General features: G+C 39.6%; 1 protein-coding gene across 1 annotated transcript in view; it reads left to right on the top strand.

The window, feature by feature from the left end:
* The window catches only part of ctdp1 (CTD (carboxy-terminal domain, RNA polymerase II, polypeptide A) phosphatase, subunit 1), a 121,326-nt gene that overhangs the window by 63,775 nt on the left and 35,837 nt on the right, over positions 1–21,714 (top strand). Inside the window, exon 12 of the mRNA XM_074687114.1 lies at positions 695–909. Within this exon, the coding sequence (XP_074543215.1) occupies positions 695–909 (215 nt within the window). The remainder of the gene's footprint in view (positions 1–694; positions 910–21,714) is intronic.

The following is a 21,714-nucleotide window of genomic DNA, read 5'->3' as shown; positions in this document are numbered from 1 at the left end:
AAGGTTCATATTTTAGGTGAGTTGGAAGTACAATATGTCTTCCACAACTGCTGCATTAGATGGCGCCCAAGAGCTACTCCGCTGTATGTTGCCAATAAACTGTATGATAAATATAATCTTAAAGTATATTCAAAATAATCTATTCCTAAACTTGATGATGTGGGTTTTGATGCTGTAAACATCAATGTTTTCTCTCTGTTCTTGGGTCAGTAAGTTTAAAATCATTTGACGTTTTTTTTTTTTACAGTGTAGTGGACTGATAGAATAATTATCATATCATGTTTTGAGCAATATTAGATTTTTTTATGAGTAACATTGGTTACACCAAGTGACATTTATCAGTTTCACCGACTGACCTCATCTTTCACTTAATCATTGCTGAGTAACATTACTTCAGTGTCACTGTAGTTTAAGTGACAAACCTGATGCACTTTATGTTTTTAAGTTAAGTGTTTGTATAAAACACTGTGTCTGACTTTAACTATTTCAGGCTTAATAAAACAGAAAAGTTGTTTTCAATCCAATAGATAACTGTGTTGAATATCACAGTTTATCACAATATTGTGATATCGTGGTATTATTGTATCGTGATGTGTATCGTATCGTGAGGCTCTTACCAATACTCAGCCCTACTTCACACCGCTGTTTGAACAGTATGAATTGATATTAAACCATCTCTCCCTCTTTGAAAAAGGTGGACGACATCTTAGGAGAGGAGGAGGAGAGCGACAATGAGAGTGAGGGCAGAGGAAAGAAGCCAGGCAATGAGGAGGTGGATGAAGAGGAGCAGCAGCAGCGGCAGCCAGGAGCTGGGCTGGTATCAGGAGGCGGTCCTGGTGCCAAGGTGCACGGCGGGGACGAGAGAACGCGGACTCAGTTTCCCGCCAGACTTCATGACAGTGTCCCAAGGTGAGACAAAGACCTTTATTTAAAGTCAACTTTACTCTTTGGTGTCATCTTAAAGGGGACATATCATGCTGATGCCTGATTTAATACTTACATATAATAAAATAAATTTGAAAACAAGACCTTACACCCCCTGAATTTTCAAAAAATGAGATATTGTATTTTTTCTGATATCCTAGAACGAGATTTGATGCCTCTGAAAATAGGTCATTGACAGTTGGCCGCGAGATTTTGAACGTTGTGACAACACGAGGATCCTTTCTTTTTATTGGAGTAATCTGATAAAGCAGCTCCTCCTCTGTGATGTCAATTAGTCACACAACCGCCACTGAGGGATACACCCACCAAGAGCCGAGTATCTCCCCTCAGATGCTGGATGCAGGGACTCTGCTCTGCTGAGCAGCTCGGCTTTACATACTGTAGTTTTAGCAGACGTCGTAATACTTGTGAGGCTGTGATATTTGCATGCTTGTTCTGACATGCACTGTGAACCTGGACCACAATAATGCTGCGGTAATAACATAGTGAGGAATTGACGGTAGAGGCGATCTTTAGACTACACTTTCAGCATGATGGATAAAACAGACAGAGAAAATTGAAGGAGCAGGATGGAGCCCTGTTATAGAAACTGTTTATTGGTGAAGTCTGCCTATATTTCCTCGTATAAACTATACATGTTACAGTACCGGTTTGACTCACCACACTGAAGCGTCCTGAGATGATCTGTGTCCAGGTGGATTTTCTTCCTCCTGAGCTGCAGAACCGCCCGGGTCTGACTCGGGGTCCAATACAAAAGGACGTATCCTACACTTTGCCATTTTATTAGTGCTATCAATGCTTATGGTGAAGTTTTGGCAAACAGCAAACTCGCTCGGTCTGCCCCAACCAATATGGCGATTTTTTAAATACTGCCATGCTGCAAAAACCGCCCCCTGGCTCTACCCCCTCCGCCCCTCTGATAGAACTGACCAATCAGAGCACAAAGGGCTGTGACGTTGCGAGGTTACTGGAGGTCATTCTGGAAACGGAGCGTTTCAACGAGATCTTCAGAATGGCCTAAAATGAGGATATTGAGAACGCTATTGTGGGGCAGTGAAGGAACTAAATGACTTGTACTGAGGGCAGAAATGCTTTACAGGAATCCTAGTCTGGCATAGTGAAAAGGAGAAACAAGCATGATATGTCCCCTTTAAGTTTTCCATCTACTGCTGCCACTGTAGCTCTGTGAGATCATTGTGATAAACTGACGTCAGCTCTGCTGTCCGTCTACTCACAGCTATGATCAACTGGTATTTGATCACGAGGAGTGGCTGAAAAACGCTGTTATAGCTGCAGTGAATTGGAGCCAGAGGGGCCTTTAACTTATTTCTTGCATTAGTTTTTAGAATATTTTCAGTGAAGTTTCTCCTCTAAAGTGTTTTTATGCTAACAAGCAAGTTTAGATTGTTTTACTGCCCCCAGCATGACAAGACTAACTATTTTAATATTTCTGCAGAGTTTAAAACTTTCAAATCCATTTCCAATGGTTCACATTTAGTTCAGGAAAACAGTGTAAAAGCTGTTTCCTCATCGTGGTCAGTACGCGCTGTAGACAGACAGAGCTGTATTCATTTAAGTAATAAATCAGAAAAAACATGCCTTTGATAGTGAAACAGGAAAACAAAGAGGTGAAAAATGTTGTGTCAGTGTGAAATAAGTTTTAAAATCCAGCCTTCCATTTCAGGTGAGTGTGGCTCAAATCAAGTCTAATGAGACGATTTTTACTAAAAAGGACTTTACTGGATGATCCAAAAGAGGAACATAAAGTGGAATCACCTTCATGCTCTATCATATATCAGAGTCTAACCACACAGTTATACCAGACTATTAGTCCAAGTCCTCCTGTTCATGGTGAGTGAGATGCTCTCTGCTTTCTTCAGGCTCTGTTTGAATGTCCATGGTGTCTCAGCAGAGAGCTGGTAATAGAGTTTGACTGAAGTGTGGCCATGATGTCGGCCAGGGTTACTGTGCTGATGGTGTATCAACAAAACAGTTAGTGGGCTCTTCAGCTCTTACACTGTGAAGGGAAGGAGAGGGTGGAGATGCTGCCTTTAGTCCTTTAGTGTGGCCCTATCTCAGCCTGTCAGAGTTTATTTCCTGTAGCTGTGCATTACCCCTTACATAAACTGACTCACTTGATACGATATTTCCCACTTACATATGTGGTGAATTAACTTCTACTCTCTCAAAGTTGAAAATAAAAAACAAAGGCTTTATTTCAGACATGTTAAAGTTTTTTTACTTTCCTTATGAAGGAAAAAAATGTTTATCTTACCATTTTTGTCCCTTTTCTTTAAATGAAAGGCAGGAGTATTTTGTTTCCACTATTTTCTCCTGGGTAGCTTTTGTTTCATTTTCATTCAAAAGGATGAGTGGCCCTGAGTATAAAACAGAGAGAAGTCAGCCCCTCCTCATATTTGATCTGTACCTTTAGTTTAAGATAAAATCAAGCTCTTTGTTTCACCTCTGGTCAACAAATTCCTCGTCTCTTTTTCCTGCTGAGCTTCTTCATCTTACCAACAAACCACCAGGGAAGAAGGATGTCTAATTTAACCAACACTACACTTTAAAGAAATCTGTTTCCATTGATGAATTCATCAGATGTTCTGTATATTTCCAGGTCATACATCTCCTCTTACTATAGTCATCACTCAGCGCTCAATCACTGTGGACACGCTGCAGCCAGACAGTCTGGTCTGTTGCTATGGAGACAAATTTCAAACAGACAGCAGGCAGTCCAAGATTTTTTTATGAGTGTCTTATTACTGAAGGACAGGAGTGAGTTCAGTCCCTCCCAGCAGAATATTCAGCTCTTTTATTTTCATTTTCACTGTGTCGTACATGAATCTTTCCTTTTCCATCTAAAATCAGGTCAGTGTGTGTTAAATTCCTGCGTAATCATGACACAGAGTGTGTTCAGACTCCAGACATGAGTTTTAAACAGCACCACAGTCGTCTGTGACTGGGTTTAGTTACTCTGAGATTTGCAGGCGTCCCTCAGTTCACAGTTGTGTTTGTAATGAACTTGAAAATGGTCGACCTGACTCACCACATGGCTCTGTGGAGAGCGGTTTGAATCAGACGTCTCTGGTTTGTAGCTTTGAATAAGCAGTGTTATGTGATACGTAATGCAGAAGTGGAATACAAACTGAAATCTATTTGTAGCTTTAAAAAAAAAAGTATTAACCTCAGCGTTGATGGAGCAGTGTAGACCACTCAGAGTAACATCCAGTTGTTAACTCTCCAGGTTGACTGTTGTATGGTTTCCCAAAACACCTGAGTGTCTGAGGACAAGCTATGCTCAGAGGTGATTGACTTTATTCTCTGTTTAACCTTGACTTGAACAACGCTGTAGGTGCTGGGTAGAGAAACATTCAGCTGCTCTCAGTCATTACAGACTTTAACTAACACACAGTCCAGTGTGGATCAGCACAGTTTGGTACAGTTGGATTGGTAAAGCCTGATCCTGTTTGCATTTCCACAGCCAGCTGTGCCTATACTGGTAGGCGGCATGTAGGATTCCAAGAGCCACGTCAGCTTGCACAGGACACAGTAAATCCAGCAAAGAAGAAAAACGTGACACAGTAAACAAAGAGCAACGATGTGAGACATCCAGCAATTCGTCTTCTTTGTGACAAAAACCCAGTTTCCTCCAAGTGGTTCAGTTTGGTTTGTCTCAGCACGCAGTTTGTGTTTCCACTGACTAATCCTCACACAGATCCCCCAAAAAACCGAGAAGAACTGTCCCACTTTTTGGGACCCTTCTGTTGGGGTGCCAGTAGGGCTGCAACGATTAGTCGACATAATCAAGTATGTCGGCGATAAAAATTCATCTATGCAAATTTGAAATAGTCGACGCGTCCAATTATTGTTTTCATGTCATTGTCACATGGTGAAATCAAATACCAGGGGGTAATACTCATTTGTAACTTCAGTTCACAGCATGAGGTGCTGTGTTATTGGATACTTTTATGGGAAAACATCACTAAGTTCATACGTGAGGAATATCGATGAGGAAAAATCTCCACTCCCAGAGGGCGCTGTGCGCTGACAGAGGCTCTGCATCTCCGGCTTGGACAGCCTGACAGCTCCCGGAGTTTAGCATCTGATAACGTGATTTAGAGAGTCTCCGTCACTCTCTGTTACAGACAGTTTTTCAGGATCTGAGTCACAAACTAGTGTCAAAACTCCCCTAACTTTTGAAAAGAGAGGACATTTATCTGAAGGAGCTCTCACTCTCAAGCTCATACTGCACCGGTAACACTCAGCGGGGTGCGCATGAGCGAAATAGCGCATGTAGAGAAACAAAACTAAATGCATTGTCATGGAGAGCTGGGAGAGAGGCAGGCGGGATCATACAGAGAGCAAAGCAAGCCCCAATAAGGAAATAAACATTAGAAAACAAGCCCAAAGTCACTAATAAGCATCTGTACAACACTGCGTACAACAACTTCATTTCCCTGTTACCTGCTCCATTCATTTTGAGATTTATTTAATTTTTTTTTATAGTACTTATATTTTTTTATGTCATCATGAATGAAATACAAACAAACAAACAGACATGACACAGGGCTGACCAATCATATGTAAGGACCTAACTCTGGGTAAATGCAGTCAAAATGCAACACACAGGTTGAAGTATAAAGATCTGCACATTTTAAAGGCCAAGTTAGGTTGAAACTCAAAATAATCGTGATTAATCGACTAATCAAAAAAAAAAAATCGACAGATTAATCGTCATTAAAAATAATCGTTAGTTGAAGACCTAGGTGCCAGACTAAACTGACCCAATCCAGAAAGCTAGAGCTACAATTCCGGAGGCCTGTTTGGGATAGAGCAATGGACTAACCTTGGTGTTTGAGGCCGTTTCTTTCAGTAAGGAGATCCTTATGAACTCATCAGATTTCAAGCAGATCTTGCATTATCCTTTTAATGACTAACTTGCCTATGTTATTAAGTTGACTGAATGAACAAATCTCTGTCAGAGCCACACAAAGATCTATGAACATCTGAGAACTTTAAGTTTGAGTGATCTCTGGCTGGATGGACCACCCTTATCTCTGCCCTGACTGTGGTGTGAGCTCCTCTGGACCACTGCCTCTCTCCTTCCTGTCCACATTTCATCATCTCCATGCCCATGTTGGGCCTCACTGCTGTAACTGTCAGAACTTTAAGATGATGTCCTCTTGGTTTTTCTTCTCACCAATCATACTTTTAGAAAACTGTCTCTGACATGATTTCGTTGTGGCCCAGTATCCATGGCTACATTGCGCTCAGCGCCAGAGTGCTGATTTTCCTCCTCGCTGCACTCTTTGGGAGCCATCAGTCTGTCTGTCACCAGGCACCTTCGCTTTCTGCTAATGAGTCAAGCCTGAAATCACTGTCCGCTGTGTTGTTAAGCTGTTGTTGAAGACCTCGGGAAATCCAGCTCCCGCAGCATGCAGCGCTGGAGAGGAGCACCATGTGATTAGACTGCCATAGAAAGTTGGAGTTGGAAAGCATCGTTAGGGTGGTGAATCTTCAACAAAGAAACTAAAGTAGCTAAATCTCCATGTCTGTGGTCCCCCAATAACCTCTGCAGGAAGCACATAAAACACAAAAACAAAGCAACATGAGCTAATTGTGTTTCTTTTCCATTTGTCTGCAGTTTAAAAAATATTAGTCATCTGCTAGGCAAGTCCTTACGAACTGAGCTATTATCGCCACTGCTGCTGCTGCTGCTGCTGCTGCGGACACTTTAGGCAATCTTATAGTTTTGATCCTCCTTCAAGCTCCTGTGTACAACTGTAGTCCAGTTTCTGAAGGTGATAAAGTGTTCCTGCTCATTTTCCTGTAGCTTCATTTGATTTTCTCAGCAGCAGATGGTAGCTGTAAACACAAAGTGTGTTAATCATTTCCACTTCTAAGCTGCTGCTGAGCCAAATAAAGCTACAGAATAGGGTGAGTATTTACAGGAACCTCACAATATGATACACATCATGATACTTGGGTCATCATACGATAATATAATTTCATAACATTGTGATATATTGGGATTTTCTCCACAATTAACTGAGCAAAATAGAGATGGTGTTAATGCTAATCACACATTACTCAAAAAATAAATCATAAAAAAAATCTGATATGACCACATTAAGTTTAGAAATATGTATTTTGAATATTCTTTGAGATTTTATTTTTTATACAGTTTATGGGCAAATACAGGAGAATAGCTCTTAGACTATCTACCACAGATTTTTATTTTTACAAAAATATTGATATAAAATTGAAATATCAGTATTGTATCAGAGTTCAATGAATCACAGTTTATCGCTGTATTGGTATTTTTTCACACCTCTACTACAGGATAATAAATCACCATTTTAGAATGAGAAACAGGAAATGGAATCAAATGAACAAAATCATTTCTTTTGAATCGAAACTAATGTTGAAAGTTAGACATCCAAAAATGACGTTAAAAGGACGACCTATGAACGTCTCTTTGCTCGGTGGGTTCACTCACTCACTCAGTCCTGCTTAGACTTCCACTTGATATTCAAAAAGACAACACTCAAATGTTGAACGGCGTATTGATGTCTAAGTCCCCTCCTCTTTATTCTCTGCATCCTTCCCATTGGTGAAATAATCTGTCGTCATGGTCTTCAGTATCACTGCTATGCTGACGACTTCCAACTCACATCTCCACCAACTCCAACACTGCTCCAACCCTCTCCACCCTGACCAGCTGCCTCTCAGACATTAAAATCCTGGATGCAAGCCAACTATCTCCAACTCAACTGTGATAAATCTAATCTTCTGATCATTGGCCGAAAATCCCTCACCACTACCACAAAAAACTTTAAACTATTACTTGACAATGTTTCCCTCGCCCCATCCTTACATGCCCACAACCTTGGTATCCTCTTGGACTCCCATCTCACTCTGGATCACCATATCAACCAACTTACCAGAACTGCGTTCTTCCACTTGAAAAACTCTGTAGTCCATCTCTCTCCTTCTCCACCGCCGAACCCTCATCTGCGCCTTTATCACTTCCAGACTCGACTACTGCAATAGCATTTTCTACGGCCTCCCCTTGAAACAACTCAATAAACTACAATACATCCAAAACTCTGCTACCCGCCTGCTTACTCGCACCCGCTCCCGAGATCATATCACTCCTGTCCTCCAGAAACTTCACTGGCTCCCCGTCAAACAGTGAATACACTTTAAAATCCTCCTCCTCACATACAAAGCCCTCCATAACCAGGCCCCTTCCTACCTCTCCAGCCTGCTCCACCACTACACCCCCTCTCGAAAACCTTCGATCATCTGAAGCCCACCTCCTCGCCCTTCCACCTGACACTAAGCACCGAACCTGGGGGGACAGAGCTTTCTCTGTTGTCGCCCCCACTCTCTGGAATACTCTACCACTAAATATCCGTACCTGTCCCAACCCCTCCACCTTCAAAAAACTCATCAAAACCCACCTTTTTAAAAACGCTTTTAATGTTTTATGGCCTCTGAATTTACTTCATTGTTCTTGTCTTTTCTGTCTTGCTTCTTCCTGTTTTATGTTCTGTGTTATTTTATATGCTTTTTTATTATTTACCTGTGTAGAGCGTCTTTGAGTACTCTGAAAAGTGCTCTATAAATAAAATGTATGATATTATTATTATTATTATTATTATTATTTATTGTTATTAAGTGGGGTCACGGTCAGACGTCCAGATAGTGGACCTGATCTGAATGTTGTGTAGACGTCCAGAATTGGTCTTGGACCAACAGACGTGATATAGACTTGGTTTGCATGTCCATCAGACGTGTAATGTTAAGCGGGGTGATTTGGTTCAGTATAGTTTGTTAAATGTGTCTAAATCATTGCATATCCACTCACAGCTGAAAGCAGACCTTGGTGTTTGAGGCCCTCATCTTTTCCAGAACAGAGCGTTTTGATGAGTTTATAGACATTTCCATGGGAAATATGAGAAAATATCTTTGATGCTTTGAAATCTATTGGAATGCCAACACCCTTATTTTACAACTACTTAACAAAGAAGAGACAAGCTTTATGATGATATCCAGTACTGCATATGAACTTACATTGAGCAGAGTCCCAATCACAGGCAGTGATAGATTCAAGCTGTTTTTATTACTGTAACTCTTTAATTATTTCCTTGATAGGTGAGAAGATGAACTCTCTGGAAACAATCTCTGGCTCTGATAAAGCAAAAATAATGAAAATAGTCTTGCAGGCCTGGATGGGACTTGGATGATAAAGGGTTTCAGGCAGAAAACCTTTACAGATCAGAGATAAAGAGGGAACCTATCAGCCTCCATTATTAGCTAACCAGGAATCCTCTCATAGAAAGACTCAGTCTGCTTTACTGTCTGTCAGGATGAACAGAGGCCACACTCTCTGCACCTTATTTACTACACACGGTGAAGAAATTAACAGCACTCCCTTCTGCTGCTCACAGTTTAATCTTCCTGTCCTACAGAGGACTCTGACTGGATTGTTGCCCAGTGTTGCATTAGAGGCAGTTTCAGATCTGTGAAAAGACTTCTTACAGCTTGTTCTTGATTTAGACTCTGTGGGACTCTTATTCCCTCAAGACCTGGCTCAAGAGTTGACATTCTGTCAGTTGGCTTCCCTTGCTTCACCACTTTCTGATATTTGGCACAGAGCGGACGTACATCTGTTGCTAAGAAACTGTTTTGTTCACTCCATCATTCTGTATCGGCTGCTGTCTTTCCTTCATGTTGCTGTCAGAGCAGCATTTCTCCTTGTTCCTCTCTGTAATGCTTTCTGCTTTGATCCGTTTACAAACAGCACTGGAAAAACAACCACGTCTGCATCCACATTAGGCTCCTGGAACAGGTTCAGGATGCAATGAAGGAACTTAACACCATTATTCTATCACCTCTCTCAATCTAGTTGTCTTTATTAGTAGAGATCATAGAGTTTAATAAACAAAGCCCACAATGTGACTTCTGTGAAGAATGTGGAAATAATTTGTTTCATCAAATGAGATCAGTTTACATGTTGCACGTTTAGATGTTAGTTCTTTATTTTAAATCATTTCGCATTCAGTGCAAACAGCAGGCTTTAGCTTGTACATTCATTTAAAAATATTAAAGATTTTAAACATATTTTGATTTATGTCAGATTTAAGGTACACAGGTTCAAAACAGACACAGTTTTAACAGTAATATTAAAATAATAAAAACCCTGTTTTTGATGGAAAAAATATGCACAGCACTAGCCAAAATCGTTTTCACCTGAAAAGTCCAGAAATGTTTACTTTCAAGATAATAAGACAAAACATTGGCAAATTACAGCCCACAGGTCACATCCGTCCCTTTTGTTTTGGCCCAGTCAATTATAAATTAGAACAGAAAAGAAACAAAAAATCAATACACTATTATGATCACCTCACATACCGTTCCACTGAACTGGTGCTCGTTCTGGTTCCAGGCCAGTTCCTAACTTTGCTCTGGTTCTTTGTGTTTCCACTGACTAAGCTCTGACGCTCAGAACTGGAGCTTAGCTAGCACCAACTCTTTCCTGGGCTAGAGCGAAGCACCAACTATGTCAGGGGCCTGGAGCGGGCTACAGTGACCAACAATCAGAGTGAAAAACAGTCATTGTTAAAAAAAAAAAAGGTAGCTGCTGAGTGAGTTGTCTGTTGTCCTGTTGGAGTTGCTTCATTCATAACTTTAAGTGCAGGAATCTACTAAGAACTAGCTCATAATGAGCACTGGTGGAAAAGGGGGTATCAGCTGTCCTCAGCACTGCCACCCCAAAAATTCATCCGGATTTCAATGTGCCTGTTTAAGCCTAATGGTGCGGCCACACCAAACGCAAATTTGCGGCGTGATTTCATACAAAGTCAATGCAAAGACGCGTTTGACGCCGATTCGCCCTGGATGGCGCGTTTGGGTGTCGGACGCGAATTCGCTTGAGTTGAAAATATTGAACTTTGGACGCGAAATATATGCATCTTGCCTTTACCTATGCAGCCGGGACAAACAACGTCCCGTACGGGACGCGCCTCTTTTGGCTCAAATACGGGACGTCCTGGCTAATACGGGACAGTTGGCAACCCTAAGTAGCATCCAAGAGCTGTGCCTCCATGCCGGCGACATCCATCCTGCAGTGTTATCTTCTTCCCAAACAACACGAAGTGACAGCACTTCGCCCAAAGAGGCGAGCCGCATTCTGTGGCATCATAGCAACATGTGAGTGTTCGGTCAGCTCATTGGCCACAGAGCAGGAGAGGACGGAGGATGGAATTACCGTAATTTCTTTTTTAAATCGCCCTGCTTTTCATTGAAACCATAAATATATAGCAGTTTATGTTTGACCCTCAGAGAAATACGGGACAAAGTGTGTCCCTTATCGGTCAAGCACAGGACTCGTTTGCTGGAGTCCAAATACGGGACGATTCAGTTTTTCAAGGGACGGTTGGCAACCCTAGGTGGAACCGCCACCTGCTCCAGCTCCAACCCCGCCGGGAGATGGAGGAGAAAATAATATGTGTGTCATCTTCCAGAGTTAGACAACACGACGTGTGTACTCTACAGAGACCGGAAAAAAAGCAGCAGGCTTGGGTGAAAGTTGCTGAGGAGACAGGTTTTGAAGGTAAGCTCTGCAAATATTCGTTTCCAGCTGGATTTGCCTGCACAGGTCATCACTGAGTTAGACTGCGTTTTTCTCTGTGGAGTTTTGAGCCTGATAGAAAGCAGGAAAAAGCGGGCCAGAGCCAGGGAAAAGATGGAAGTTCTCTGTGCTCCTCTCTTTCCTCCACCCCTTCATTATCCCCAGGGAGACCTCCAGGAACAGGGGGTGGGGGGTTCAGGGGGTGGAGGATGAGGTGGCAAGGAACAGCCAGGCAGGGCCAGTGGAGGTGGATTACCAATGAGAAGCAGCAGGCCTTGATTGTGATCTCCAAAGCTTTCACACACTCTCCTGTCCCCAATAGTCTAGCGTCCAGACTCGAGCATTCACACGGCGCGTTACAGGCAATTCGCGCAAATAAATTTGCTTGTGGCCGCGGCATAAGACAATCGGTTTATCTCACTGAAGAGGTAAAATGAGCTGAAAAACATCGAAGTTACTGGTTTTTATTTTTGTTAAAATGTTTTCCAGTATTTGTGAAGACTAACAAACTAAACACAAAATGAAGCACTAATGCTATGACTGTTTTTACTGCTTAATGCTTCTGTAGGAGTCTGTTCTTATTTGACCTGCATCACAGCTTCGTACAGTTTCATTGAGCAGACACTTTTGTCCAAAGCAACATACAACTCAAGCAAGAATTTAGACAGAGGAAAAAACTACTTAGTGTGACAACAGTGCTACAAGTTATATGGCAGGTGCTGCCATTAAGTGCAAGAATTTTATTTTATTTTTTTTTTTTTTAATAAGGTAGAATAATCTAGCCAACAAACCACATTAATTGCTGCAATAGTATACTTCAACCTTCATATCCACCGAATATCCTTATTCTTCTGGTTACCAGTAGCAACCAATCAAAATGATCAATAAGTGCATTATATAATAGGAAAGAGGTTTCTCATGTGGCCCCTTGTGAGAACAATTTGCCCTGTTCCTGACTTGATTGCTCAGACAATTTGCCAAAGGTGTAGCAAAGTTGTGCTTGTCAACTTTCCTGGAAATAAAAGAAGTCTTTTTACAAGACGCTAGAAAATAACATTTTCTGACCCCTTTTTCAGATTTTTTTTTTTCACTTTTTCTTTTTAAACTTCTAATCAGCAATGTAAGTTTCATTTTAATCTTAACATCTTGAAATGTGGCATTTTTCTGCTAACGGTGGCTCATATTAAGCCAAATCTGACCATGTTTACTGAAAATAAGACATAAACCCAGGACTCCTCAACATGTGCTCCAGAGGTCTGATCTTGAAACAGCATCATCCTGTAGTTTGTGACAATTTGTGTTCAAATTTGTTTGCGAAAACCTCCTGGATCAAGCGTCACTTACATGTCTCTTTGTGCTGGAGGAGCTGTGTGTGGCGGTATGTGGTTTGAAGGACTTGGCAGAAACACTTGAGGCAAACGAAGCGTACTCATTCAGGGTCAGCTCTGAGTTTGAAGAGACTTCTCTGGCAAAGAAAGGAAGTGAGCGCGTTTGGGAATGAAATATGACACAGTCTGGACCCAGCATGTTTGCGCTCCTTCCATTACTGTCTCCTCTAATTAGCTTCTCAGCTGAGGGGAGAGTCCACCGCCTGGTTCAATCAGAAACCGCCCTGAGCTCGTCCAACCCCAACACCCACAATTTTTCATCTGTGCTGGTTGACCGTGCACTGTCACAGTCCCTGCTTTTATCCAGGTTAGATGTAACTCAGAGAGCGGGAACGTCTTGCCTGCTGGTGTTTCAGCTCATATGGAATATAAGGATATGACAGTATCACTATGAGCAATTCCTGCATTTTCATCTCTAATCCACTGATGGAGACAAAAACATTCAGATTGAGACAGAGCTTTAATTTTTTATTAGTGTTATTAATTTATTTTAGAACTTCCAGGCATATCTTTTGAACCTGTCTTATTTTGTCTTGTTCATGGAGCAATCAGAGAGAGTTTTGGCCTTTCAGATTTTAGTCTTCCAGTTGATAGCTTCTCAAATGGAGTTATCCTAAAAGTACAAGGAGCTGCATGAATAAATGATAATTCTCCCTTGCTGGAGCTACAACACTGAGTGGAAACTCTAACAAGGCACATCCAGGCTTTTAATGAAGTGGGCTTCTAATTTTATCCCTCACTTTGGGTTTGTGTGCTTCTTCCTCTCACAGTCTGCTTGTCTTATTATTTCTTCTGCTTTTACAGTTAATGACGGATTTGTAGAAAGATTAAAGAGTTTTATTCCCTGTTCTGACGCATTCTTTCAACTTCTGGATGTCTGTAACTCCAGGGATATACGATTCACCGAGGCTTAAGCAAACAGACAGAGGTCATTACATTAGCATTAGTTTTTTAGGCCAATTGGTTTAAAATCACTTGAATTTAATTTTTTCACAGTGTAATGACTAAAATCCTTATTACAGTATTTTTTTTTTTCAGAAAAACAGATTTTTATGAGATAATTTGATAATTTCTTTGCAGAATTGGTTTACAGTCACATTAGCTGAAGTGACAAACTTGATACACTTTAATGTGTTCAAGTTAAGTGTGTATGTTACTCTGAATGTAACTTTCATCATTTCAAATGCAAGCAAATTCGGAAGTTGTTTTCAATAAAATAGATTTTTATTTTTCATAATGTCAAAATAAATACTTCAAAAAGAAAGTAATAATACAAATATGCTTAAAACTCCAAATTTTAAAAAAAATGCAAAAAAAAAAAAATTGATAACTTAGCAAACATTTTGAAAAATGTGCAAAAATTTCAAATAGTTTTGAAATGTAAAACTTCAAACATTAAAAAAAATCTGTTCGTTTCTGGTCTTACCACACATCAATTGTTAGTGAAATGAACCCATCCACACAGAAATAAAATCTGTATTTTCTTCCTGATCAGTCTTTTTTGTAGTTTTAGTTTTCTTACCATGGCTGTGAAACTGTAAAAACTTGAGGGCAGCCACAGGTGCATGGAAAGTTGGTGGGCTGTTGATGTTGTAGGAGGTGAGGTAGAGCAGTGGCAGGTGGGATGAAGATTTAGTTCCACAAAATGTTGACACTTGATTTTATTTAGAGTCAGTGTCTTTAATCATGGGGCTTTAATCTTAAGATTCTTGCCAAAACTCCCCCTTACCCATGACCCTGGTCTTCTTTCCTCAGATCACCAGATCCTCACTCTGTCACTTTTTGGCTTTTGTTTGGTAAAGTCATCCAAATTTTTGTGCTTGCCCACTTTTTTGTGCTTGGAGCAGATCGTCTTTTAGAACAAAGATGTTCACGAGCTGTTTGACTCATCCCACCTGCAGAAAGGTGCAGTTTGAAAAAGAAAATCAATGTGATAACACCACCTGTCAGTGATCCTGATGGTTTTGCTGCAGGGAGTGTTACAGCAGTGAACTCAGACTCCTCTGCTCAGATATCTGAGCTCAAGAATTTTACAGTCTGAAGCAAATCAGCTCCACAAAATCTGACTGTCCCATCAGGATCTCATTTGATCAGCCCAAGGGTCTTCAACCTGTGGCTCTGGAGCCTCATGTGACTCTTTGACTCCTTTTTAGTGGCACCTTGTAGCTTTACAAAAAGTTATATCGAAATGAAATATTTTTGTTTTTCTTATCGAGGGGATTGATAATGGAAGTCATTGACACTAAATAAAATCATGCATTAACATTTTGTTGAACTAAATATTTTAAGATTTTTCCATATTTCATGAATTTTTTGCCATTTTTTTTATTTTTTTAAATCATTTTCAATGATAAGTAAAAATATAATATTATTGAGGATTAAGTGAATTTTTGAAATTTTTAAAAAACTTTAAACTTTTTTTGATTCCTGCGAAATTTAGCAAATTATTTAGATAACATTGAAAATACAGCAAATTTTTGAAATTAAAACAATCTTTTCAAGCCAACCATTATTTGATATATTTTAATGAATTATTTTCAATCTTGCAGATTTGAACTTTTGAAATTTTTGCACATTTTTGCAGATTTTTAAATTCATTTAACATTTTGCATTTAAAAAAAAATAAAAAAAAAATATATGAAACACTGTGCAACTTATTTCTTATTTTTGCAAATTTATGAAATTCATGATGTTACGAATTTTTACATTTTTTTCTTTTTTATATTTGCAAATTTATTAAAAATAAAAAAACAAAGCATGACATGAACAATTTTATAAACACAAAAAAACTTCTAGTTTAGATAATTATTCACTAGATGTATCCAATATTTAGAATGTTATGCATTATTTGTCTTTATTGTGAGTATAAGGTAGATTGTGTGGCTCCAGAATGACTTTAATCCAGGTGAGCTGAGATAAAATATGTTATATGAAAGTGGAGGTTGCAGACCCATCGACCAGCCGGATTGTGTAACTTGGGGTAGATCGGCTGTATCTTTTAATAGTGCGTTGGCTTCACTGTGACCAACAGTGAGAAGTGTCCACCACAGGGAATAAAAGCTCAGTTAAACCAGAGGTGTCTTAGCTTGAACTTCCCAAGCTTGTTTAGAAATCACCCTGTTTTTCCTCATTTCATCCTTCATCATTCCTCACTTATTCTCTGAAGTCTCAGAAACTCCATCCTGCTGTTTGAAACACTAAATAGTTTATTTAATACACCGAAAACACACCCCGCTGTAGAGCAGCTGTCAGAGCTTTTTGTGTTGTTCACGAGCAGACTCTGAGGAGGCACTGTCAAACTATACAACATGTTTTGTTTCTTCCTCTGGTGTGGGTGGGACTCATTTTAGTGGCTGTTGTAAAAAAAGGGAAATTCCATGTTTGAAGTAAGTTAATGACAGATTACAACTTCTCCACTTTCTGTCTTTGACACATTAACTGATAAAGACTTATTCACACTCACACTTATATCTTGATAACACACTTAAAGATCATTGTTTATTTTATTAAACCCTTTGTATTAATTTAATCTTTATCCAAAGAAAACAATTTGTCGTTCAGTCACAAAATGTGTGAGTCTTTCAAAGTAGACAACAAACAAAAGCCTTAGTTTAAGCTCTTCACAAGTTATTGTCAAAGAGCTCATTGATGCAGTGGACCAGGAGTTGTATCTTTTTTTACCATGAAGCTAGCATCAGTTTCATATTATGTTGACTTTACTTGAAGACATCTCAACAGGTCCATCTCCAGGAACACCAGACTAAACCAGTCTCAGCTCATGGCTTCATTGTAGGGTCATGGCAAAACAAAAGTCCCATTTGCACCAAGTGGTTCAGTTCATCTTGGTACAGCATGCACTTTGTGGCGTTTCCTTTGACTGAAACTGAGACATGTCCCCAAATTGCTGACCCGTACCATCCCATTTTTTGGGACCCTTCTGTTGGGGTGTCATACATACTGATCCAACCCAGAAGGTGGAGCAAGAAACACTGCAGTCCATTGACTGGTCAAAAAAAAAAAAAAAAAAAATCACTTCCTGTGTGACAGTGGTAATAAAGAACAACACATAACCCTGCCATGTTTAAATCTCCATTTTTACAAAATTTAAAAAAAAAAAGTTTTTGCAGATTTAGGATTTTTTTTGAAATTTCAAACTTACTTGAATTTCTGAAGAATTAAGCAAGTTCTTTAGATAACATTTAAAAAATATGTAATTTTTTTTTGACATTTCAACAATCTTGGAAATAAAACCATTATTTGATATCGAGCCAATACTTATATGGATTTTTTATTTCTTTTGCCAAGTTTTTTGCACTTTTTTTTGAACATTTTCTGTTAATTCCTTGTAAAATCTTCAAAATTTGTAATTATTTGAAACATTTTGCAACTTATTGAAAAATCTTGTTTGCAAATATTAAAAAAAATCATCATAGTACAAATTTTTACATTTTTCTTTTAACATTTGCAAATTTATTAAAAATTTTAAAAAACTTTAACATGACATTAAAAATTTTATAAGCGCAAAAAACTCTTGGCTTGATTGATCAAAAGTTTACAATACTGGTTCCTAATTCCTGAACAATACTTTTTTTCGATATCAATTTTATGACGTCAATTTTAACAAAAAGAAAATGACATTACACATTCCAGAACAAATCTTGACTCTAATTTTTCAGATGTATTATTTTTCCTCTCTGAGCAGTTTACTTAAAAAGAATAAACAAATTATTTCCTGTACAAAAAAAAGTTACAGACACCTCAAATGGGTTTATAGCTAAACAAACTTTCTTCTGCTAATTTTTTCTAATGTCAAAATACTCCTCCTCCTTTAACCCAAAATTACCAAAGAGACTGGTGCAAGCATAACTCATTTGCCTGTAGACGTCTTCTTAGGCTGGAATATAAATCATGGATCACATGCACTGCTTGTGCTCATGCATGAAGTGAACCGGGCTTAAAAGCTCGCCTCTTTGAGTTGGCCAAAGCAGAGCAGTGAAATGTGCCCGTCTCACTGGCCAAACAAACTGGACTTTAGAGTTGAAGTGTGTTTGGGCACAGTATGGATGGCCAGTGTGACCCCGCTCTGAGATGTTAGTGAGACGACTTGTTTGTGTTAGTGTTTTGGATAGGGGAGGGGCTCAGCAGTACGCTCACTGGAGCTCGTTTAGAAGCATCACATGCTGGAGATCAAAACATGCTTTTACATCAGTCTCCAAACTCCTGAAAAGTTGCTATATTTTTCGATAGTTGCTCTTTTGGACCAAAAAAGCTGCTCGAAGGCTCTGATGTTAAGCTTAATACAGCGACGGAGAAGCTAAGCTGACAACAACCTTCATGCTGCAGCCACGTGTAGCGTTACAGCCAATCACCAGCATTATTAGATCTAAATCACATGATTAACCCAACCTGGCAGTGAAAGACGAGGCATGTTTGATACTCAGTACTACCCAAGTGTTTCGGTTGGTGCCATAAAAGAACCAAAGTTTGGTGCCCAGCTTTATCATACAGTGCAAAATATAAATTCATGACCAGGTGTGCCAGTGTACAAGGCAATGAAAGGTTGAGGCTAACACTACAATGAAGTCTGGTACAGGTCAACTGAGCTAGACAATACAGGTTTCTGATTAAACAAACAAGATAATTAAAAATGTAATATCCAGATAGTCTAAAAGCAGATGATAGATCAACAGGGGTAAGAAATCAGCTTAGAAAAAGGCAGAACTGGACCTTTAAATAACGCTGAACTGAGGTTCCTCAAAGAGGCTCTAAGGAGTTCCAGCCTTCTCCCCTCAAAGATTTTTATCCACAGTTCGATTTAAGTTCAAGTTTTTTCATCTTTGACAAAAGTACATTTTCAAAAATTTCTGTAAAGCATTGATCACTGTCTTCCACTTTCTGTTCAGTGTTTTTTTTAATAAAAACAATGTTTCATCTATCATGACTTCATCCGACCTATCCACTGCTCAACACGTCTGTTATCAGGTCTCCTCCCGTTTCATTTCCTGCCCCTCTTGAAGTAATACGCGTTCACTGAGTGGCTCCATTAGTCCTCCTTCCTGCTCCGTGTACCTCTGGAGTGTATTTATTTCACAGTGAAGATGAGGAAACTTGTCATCTTGAGGTAGCATGTTAATACAAAACCAGCAGAGCTTAGCTGATGAAGGAGGGCAAATGGGTTTTAAAGTTTTCCAATCAGGTTTTCAGACAGCCAAGTGTGAAATTCAGAATGAGCCACAGCTCCCAGTCCAATGAAGTCATAAAGTCAAAGTTGTGTTATGAAATACTAATCATGTGTGACTGACTTTAATAGTCACATACACACGAAAAGTTCAGGACATTCAACTTTAGGGTGAAATTTATGAGAAGTTCATGTTACAGGGATATTGTATCATGAAGGTCTGACATTTAATTAGCATGGATTAATAATTTCACCATCTCAGACCATTCATTGAAAGAAAAGCTAACAACAGTAGAAGAAATACAAGAATAACTTGTCATGTGAACTGGAGCATAAGTTGCAGCTAAGTTACACAGAAATGTGACGCCATAGCAGAACAGCACAGTGTACCCCTCTAGTCAATCCAAAGAAGAAAAATGTGACACTGTAAATAAAGAGCAGCGATGGAAGACATCCAGCAATTTGTCCTCTTTGTGATTGGCATGTGGCTCTTTGTTACATAAACACAGTGTTAGTTAAAAAAAATGCACACACTCCAAAACATCTCAGATGAAATCAAAGAATAAGCATGTCTGGCACAATAGGAAGGGTTGAAAATGGAGCTCCAGGTTTGTTTAGAAACGTAATTTTAAAACGGTGACAAGAAGACTTGACAGACTTTCCTTTAGTTTTTAGTTCAGTATTCCTAAAGAAACTTGGAGACAGTGAAGTGAGGCAGGGATTACATTTGAAACTTTGTACGTCATTGGCAAAGTGAGAGTGGTGTTTTGATACAACCTCGGCAGTGTTTTATGTTCTTCTTCTTCAGGAAGAGCGATGCACACACTGAAGCCTCTGTCCCATTGCTTGTTACAACCCTCTACTCAGCTGATCCTAGAGGTTTTCTCTTGATTCAGGTCCAGAGAAAGTGCAGGACACTCTATCTGAGCCTTCAGCAGCTGTTCCCTGATGATGGGACCTTGTTGAGCTGGGGCTTTGTGGTCCATGAAGATGACATCAGGCCTTTGTTGCTCATGCAGAGACTCAATAACTCAATAATGTTATTCAGGTAGCATGTGATTGTCACGGAACCATTCACAAGGTGTAGAGCAGTTTTGTATCAGCCTGACACACCTGTAGACCCTAGCTCCTCCACCCCTGAAAGCTTTTCTGCAGACAACAGTGACTGAGATCAGGCAGTTCAAAGGCTGGTCCATGAAGACGTTGAGGCCTGTTCCTGGTGGACTGGTCAGGGACTTTCAGGTCATGTTAAACAAACCTCGAGGTGAGTGGTGTTCACCATCCTCTAGACCAGGGGTAGGCAACCTAGGGCACAGGTGCCACAGCTGGCACGTGAGGCTGTTGATGTTGGCATGCAAGGAATAATTACAATGAGGCAGAAGACAAAAATAAAGAAATAATAACAAAACTTTTGTACTGTATTCTATTTAAAACTTTACAAGAAATTAGATTTTCTTTTCCAAAAATTTAACATGAAATATTAAATAGTAAATTTAAATTGTGACGTTACAAGTTAATGAATGTGTCCTGCAAGTGCGTCACCAAAATTTCTTGGGAGGTCAGTCTGCTAGCTCACAATTGTTTCCATTTAACAATGTTATCATGGCAAGCAAACCAAAATCTAGTCACTCTTTCCAACATAGTTGGACAAGGGAGTCTGGATATATTGCCAGAGATTGACAGAGATTGAACTATGTGCACCCTTTGCTGTGAAAGTGTGGTGTGTTAGGACCTCAAGTGTGCAGCCTCTTCTTGAGACCAAACACGGGAATGAACTCCAGAGATGAGACATTTGAGTCAGTAAAAACAGCTTTAGCAAAGTATGCTAAACAGAGCAGCACATTCAATACGTTGTGTATTGTTAAAAAAAAATGTTAAAAACCAGGCAACAGAACGAAGTTATACTGTTTCTCACTGTGTAGCTAACTATGAAAAACAATTTGCTGACTTGTAATACATAAAGGAGACTTTCCTATCGGCTGCAGACGTTGTGTTTGGACGACCGCCAAGCACAGTTATGATTATGTCCAGAATCAGAGACGCCCCTTTTAGCAAGTACTGTGGACATGCTTGCATTGAAATGGCAGAAAACATGTCAGTAGAGCTGAAAGGTTCCTCGAATGATTCGAGGTACTCGATTACAAAAAATACTCGAGTAATTTTCTCCGCCTCGAGGAATCGTTTAATTTAAAAAAAAGATCAAAGAGTGGTATTTCAAATAGAGCTGAGGACATATTAAGAGAGTTTTCAGACCCCTCAAGCTACCTCTTATACAAAATAGCAACTAGCAACAAATCTAGCTTCTTTTCTGGAGTTTGGAGACTAATGGGTCATTCTACGAAACGGGTGCCATTTGGGTCCGCAACATTTGATGAGATGTCCAAGGCACAAAAAATGTGTCAAAGTGTGTTTACAAATTTTTGAGCTACCAAAGCAAGTGCTCTTATTGACATGCTGTATCAGAAAATTCTATTTCTTAAAGAGAAACATTTTCATTTGAAAAATAACTGCTCTTGAACTGAACAAAAATGTATTTTATCCGACTACTCGATTAATCGATG

This window comes from Halichoeres trimaculatus, unplaced genomic scaffold, assembly GCF_033239565.1.
Source record: "Halichoeres trimaculatus isolate MK-OKI-2021-1 unplaced genomic scaffold, fHalTri1.1 fHalTri1_scaffold_14, whole genome shotgun sequence".
Classification (NCBI taxonomy): domain Eukaryota; kingdom Metazoa; phylum Chordata; class Actinopteri; order Labriformes; family Labridae; genus Halichoeres; species Halichoeres trimaculatus.
Note: the sequence above shows the minus strand (reverse complement) of the source record. Positions and strands in the feature narration are given on the sequence as shown.